Below are 6,000 nucleotides of genomic sequence, written 5' to 3' on the forward strand. Positions count from 1 at the left end.
GGTTTAAGAGCCTTGCTCAAGTGCCCAACAGCTGTGCAGATCTCATCATGGCTATACTGGGGCTTGAACCACCATCCTTCTGGGTCCCAGTCATGAACCTTAACCACTACATTACATTAGATTACATTAAAGGCCTTCAGTAGACGCTCTTATCCAGAGCGATGTACAATGATGTGCAAATCAAACCCAGGGACAATTACTTTCAGGACACTAGGCAACAGGCTGCCCCATTTAAAGGCAAAAAGCATGCTTTTTCTGCGATGGACAAAAGGGATTAAAAGCAGCAGCATTTTTTACTAGTGGCAACACTGATTTTTTTTATCTTCAAACTATTGTTATTGTCATTAGGGAGCATGTTATTTCAGTTATTCCCCACTGCTTTGCATTAGATATTGTTTAATAAAGCAATAATACATTCTTTTGTACATATTTTCTGTAACACCGTGACCCAGCATTAATTATTGCTTGGCTGCTGTAAATAATTAATATTTAATATTCATAATCTGTTTGATCTGTTGCAAAGATTATTTCAGTGCATCTTTGAAGCTTATACTATCTCTGTCTGTCTTGATTTACGCGCCTTGATTTACGCCTGTGCTTTGAGGCGGAGAAAGGTCGCGCGCAAATCGAGCATCCTTAATTGCGTGAACTTTAGTAAATTCAAGGAATTATATAAAATACCTTTATTTACGCAATGCACGCTTAAATGCATATGCATAAGGATAGGAGCGCACCTTGCGATGACCTGCGTAGATGACAGGTATATGGCGATTCCAGGCCCGTGCGCCAGTTTGATCCAGAAAACACGTTTCCTGGGCAGTGTGCGTCGCAAAAGTTATTTATACATCTGGCCCTTGGTTTTAATGGTTCGTTAAAATATTGGAAAAGATTTTCAATATGCCCAGTGACATGTTCCTTACACACCTTTATTATATTATGTATTCGATCCCAGTGGACTCAGGTCTTTTTTCCTTCTTTTCATTTATGCGCTTACTAAACTCGATGTGCGTATGCTGGCGATCTTTATTGTCGTTAAAATATTGGCCCACAACTCTTCCACTTGGGACAGCATAAAATGCCACATCTCATGACATTTACAGTTTTGGTTCCATTCCGTGACCCATCTGCTAGTGTGAAGGTTTTGGCTTTTTGTATGATGAGATGAATTGGTGGAATTATTCTTATTATTCTTCTTATTATTTAATATACCAAAGGGTCAAAAACGTGGGAAGGAAATGCAGCAACTAATATGATGTTAATCATAAACAATGAATCCCCCCCACACACACAGAAATTAAACCTCCAAATTCAGCACTTCGTGGTGTCGTGGTATTGTTTTTAGTACTACCTGTAAATCTACTTTGAATTAAAAACTGCTTGTGTTGTTCAGTATCCGAGCTGACATAATTCGTTTTCTGCCATATGCTACACTAAAGAACAACGGCGGCGCTTTGAGGCTACCTACATCCCCCAGTCTGATTTGCAACTGAAGCAGCCGAGGGGAGGGGCTCTGCTCCGTAGCCTTTTAAAAAGCTGTTGCCAAACTCGGGCTACATGTGATCGGGAGAGAAGGGAAAAAGTAGTCTGTTCATATTTTCGTTTAATATTTTTGCACAAGCACATCCTTAAAGTGCAAGATTTTGTTCTAACCTGGTCACATTAACCTGTTGCAGTGGCATAACAATGAGAAATGGACTGGTACTGAAAATCTTTCCAGTATTACTATATCAAGGTTTTAATTGGCATTATCCAACGTTTTCAGCATTTTAGGATAGCTGCTTGGAACTCTTGAATGTAATTTTAAAGAAAAATATGATTTAAAAAAAATAGTTGTGTCGTCTGACCAGCTCATCTGAAAAATAATCATGCAAGGTAAGAATGGACTTGACCGACCACACGCTCTATTAATTTTGCATCTCTAAAATAATTCAACATGTTAGAACCATATTGTAGCATGTTACCATTAACGCACCAAAATGAGATACATAATTGTTTCTTTTTTGGTAGTTTAGTTGGTCACTGGTTGAGTTAATAATACAACAATTAAATTGTTCAAATTAGTTTCCACAACATAGATGTGCAAATATACATATGACAGTCCACATGTGACAAGTAAAAATATTGTCTTATTATTGTGTCTTATTATTGTGTCTTATTTGGCTAATTGTATTTTTTTTGCGACGTGATGCAGGTTTTCATAAACCTGCAGTTTTTGCATTGGGTTTTGCATTGACCTTTCCACCACATCAGATGCTCTTTCTATATGCAACATCGGGGGGAAATAAGAGATCTAGAAAAATAAGCTTCTCTGTCTAATTACAGATCTTGCAGTTGCAATGTGTCATTCTTAATATAATTTCCTGTATCTATCTAATTTGACATTTTATGATTGGATTATTGACTCTAAAGGCTGTAAACACGCTCGTTAGTTTCATTTGAAGGGAAAGATAATTGTCTCAAAGAAAAATAGTTGAAAGCCGTGAAACTGGAAATAACGAAGCAGGTTCGTGTTTTTTTCTCTCTCTCTTTCGTTGTGTAGGGTCAACTGTTTCCCCATCTCCAAATATGAGCTCACTGGATTGGAAAATGTGGCACTACGGTTCAGTCTCCCAGAACATGAACAATTACACTTTCTCCACATACTACCAACACTCTCTTCCTGTTGCAGTTATATTCGTCTTTGCCTATATCTTGATTTTCTTTGTATGCATTATTGGTAACATAGTCATTTGCTTTATTTTATTAAAGAACAAACAGATGAGGACTGTCACTAACATTTTTATTCTCAACTTGGCCATAAGTGATCTCCTTGTAGGCATATTTTGTTTGCCTATTACCCTTATAGACAATTTAATAACAGGTAGGTAAAAAAAACTAATGCATCACACATTGTCAGGAATGAACGGAGCTGCCCTAACTTGGTCTTAGCACGAGTGACACTGCATTAGGTTTGCCCCTGCAATATGGGCCAGAGCTGCTCTAACCAGCACTAAATGTGTAATGTAATGAAGTGGCCGCAACATTAGCAATAGCCTCTTACAGAGATAGAGGGTTCAGTTTGCAGGATAACCTGTTCCTCATTACAAAATAGCAGTCCCTCTGGTAATTTGGATGCCTCTGATCTTGCCGGCATCATCTTTGTCAATTCTATAGTGGTACAGTAGATGTCTAGTTGTGAAATACACTATGACCTTACCACAGATCTCTGCAATATCATTCCAATATAATCACAATAAATTACTCTTCAGATTTAAAGCACCTTAGAAATGTATGAGTAATGTGATTTACCTTGTATTAATTAGTGCAGTCACTTTGGAAACTGTCTGAAGTACAGTGTGTTAAATGTGTGATGACAATATTGTGAATTATATTTTTCTTCTGGATTTGCAGGATGGCCGTTTGATGTACTTATTTGCAAGATGTGTGGCCTGATACAAGGAGCAACAGTGTCAGCGTCTGTGTTCACACTTGTGGCCATCGCAGTGGAAAGGTTCTTTGCTCTCCCTGTTTATATTAAATCAAGTCAAATATATTTGTATAGCACCTTGTCACAAGAGGCTTTACAATAGAACATAGGGTGGCCTGTAGCGTAGTGGTTAAGGTACATGACTGGGACATGCAAGGTTGGTGGTTCAAATCCCAGTGTAGCCACAATAAGATCTGCACAGCCGTTGGGCCCTTGAGCAAGGCCCTTAACCCTGCATTGCTCCAGGGGAGGATTGTCTCCTGCTTAGTCTAATCAACTGTATGTCGCTCTGGATAAGTGCGTCGGCCAAATGCCATTAATGCCATGTAACTAATGGAGAACCTGCCCTAAACCCCCACAAGACATAGCCCAGAGCTGTGGTGGCAAGTAAAAACACCTTGATGTTGGGATCACTGCTCCGCTGGCAGTATGGAGAGATAAAATTGAGAGCAGGCGGTCAGGGAAGTGAAATATATAGCAACAGTGCAATATATAGCTATAATCCATAGCTGCAAAATGACTTGGACAGAGATCGAGAACCTGTGCAGTCATGCGGGAGAAACTGCCCAGCCAAATTATGAAGACCCAGTCCAGGAAAAGTGGGGTCACATCTGTTGACAGTGACAGTGATGAACGGAATGTTACCCCACAATACGCTAGTTACAGGTTTATCCTGCCCTGTATCTAGACTATAAATGATCATAAGCCTGATCATAAAGGTGCATATTCAATCTAGATTTAAATATTGAGACTGTGTCCATCTCCCTTATACATTTTACTTTTAATCATTAGCCATGGAGTGCTGAGGTAATATGATTATATTTCTTAGTTCGAGTCAAGATGTGACATGTTGCATTCTGAACAAGTTGTTGATGCTTCAGTGGGGTGTTAGGGCTGCCAGATAGTATGGGGGTATATCACAAAGCAGGATTACCAAGTTAGCTGGACAAGTTTCACCAAGCAAAACCCAGAGCAGCTGTTTTTATTTCAGCCTCTGTTCCAGTTTTGGGTACTGTTAATTTATCCAGCTAACTCTTGCTTCATGATATACACCCCAGGGCATTCCAGTAAACTATCCTAGATGTTGACTAAAGCATGGATCCATTTCTCTGCATCCCTTAATGATAGGAACTGCCTAATTTTAGCAAAGTTTTAGTAAGAAACTTACAATTATTAACCTAAAATGTCCTCTTATGTCAACCCGATTTTGGATAATTTTCTTCAAGATGGCATCTAGTGGTACATGTAGTGCTACATTTTGAGGAAGCTGATGCTAAATTAAAATGAATTGTTATGACCCACAATTAGGTGAAAATTCTAAAGTGAAGAATGATGCCTAGCACTAATAAAACCAGAGTTGCCATGTCTAAGGCAAATCCAGAACAGAGAAAAAACATATTTTCTTTCCTTTTCGTATTCTAGGTGTCGATGTATTGTCTACCCATTTAAACAGAAGCCTACCCAAAAACAAGCCTCCGTCACCATTGCGTTCATCTGGGCCCTGGCTTTCATCATCATGTGTCCGTCTGCAGTGACACTGACTGTCTCCAGGGATGAGTCCCATTTCATGGTGGACAGTCACAATGATACCTATCCACTTTACGTCTGCTGGGAGGCCTGGCCTGAGAAGGGGATGAGAAAGATCTACACCACGGTACTGTTCTCCCATATCTACCTTGCGCCAGTCATCCTCATCATCATCACTTACGCCTGCATTGCCCTCAAGCTCTTCAGGTCTGTCGCCTCCGTCAGGGATATCCATGACGACAGACACAGAGTCTCCAGGAGGAAGATCAGGGTCATCCACATGCTGATATTTTTGGCGCTGCTCTTCACCGTCACCTGGCTGCCCCTGTGGACCCTCATGTTGCTGACAGACTACAGCAACCTTACCGTGAGCCAGCTGAACCTGGTGACAGTCTACATCTTCCCTTTTGCACACTGGCTGGCCTTCTGCAATAGCAGTGTCAATCCCTTCATCTATGGCTACTTCAACGAGAACTTCAAGCGTGGGTTCCAGGCAGTCTTCAAGCTCCAGCTCTGTTGGTTTAAGAAGCGGAAGCATTGCAAAGCATCGAAGAGAAGGATTGGCACCTTGATACATAACCATGTTTTTGTAGAGGTCGAGCCTCACAAGTGTGCCAGTCATGAAAACAGGAAGAGGACTGGTGTAGGTGGAAAAAAACTGAATGAGCTTGTGCTGGAGGACCTTGATTAGAAAATTAATGAATGAATGAGTTCATAAGAATAGTTTATTTCCATGTATTGTCATAAATACCCCAGCCCTTACAAAGGGGGGGGGGTTAGGGTTATTAGGGGGGGGGGGGGGGGCTCATTGGCTCATAAGTAAGAGCAGTCGTCTGGCAGTCGGAGGAATATCCTTAATGGGCAAAACTAAATAAACTGAACATCAATTGTAGGTTGCCCTTTTATGTCTGTCCCAAGGCTTATACATAGAATTTCAACAACCAGTTCAGTTTTTCTCCATCACTGAGCCAAAGCAGTTCAATATGCACTTAACATGAAAATCATAG

At 40.4% G+C, this 6,000-nt stretch overlaps 1 protein-coding gene across 1 annotated transcript; it reads left to right on the forward strand.

The window, feature by feature from the left end:
• The first annotated feature begins 2,586 nt into the window (after window positions 1–2,586).
• On the forward strand, window positions 2,587–5,684 carry LOC133115134 (neuropeptide FF receptor 1-like). The gene is made up of 4 exons (XM_061224886.1): window positions 2,587–2,860; window positions 3,391–3,490; window positions 4,889–5,200; window positions 5,237–5,684. The coding sequence occupies exons 1-4, from the start codon at window positions 2,587–2,589 to the stop codon at window positions 5,682–5,684; spliced, it is 1,134 nt and encodes a 377-aa protein (XP_061080870.1).
• Window positions 5,685–6,000: the final 316 nt, after the last annotated feature.

Source organism: Conger conger, chromosome 2, assembly GCF_963514075.1.
Source record: "Conger conger chromosome 2, fConCon1.1, whole genome shotgun sequence".
Classification (NCBI taxonomy): Eukaryota; Metazoa; Chordata; class Actinopteri; order Anguilliformes; family Congridae; genus Conger; species Conger conger.

Coding starts and splice junctions, on each gene's coding strand:
- LOC133115134 (XM_061224886.1), top strand. CDS start 2,587: ATGTGGCACTACGGTTCAGTCTCCCAGAACATGAACAATTACACTTTC. Junction 2,861..3,390: donor TATAGACAATTTAATAACAG/GTAGGTAAAAAA, acceptor CTGGATTTGCAG/GATGGCCGTTTGATGTACTT. Junction 5,201..5,236: donor ATTGCCCTCAAGCTCTTCAG/GTCTGTCGCCTC, acceptor CCATGACGACAG/ACACAGAGTCTCCAGGAGGA.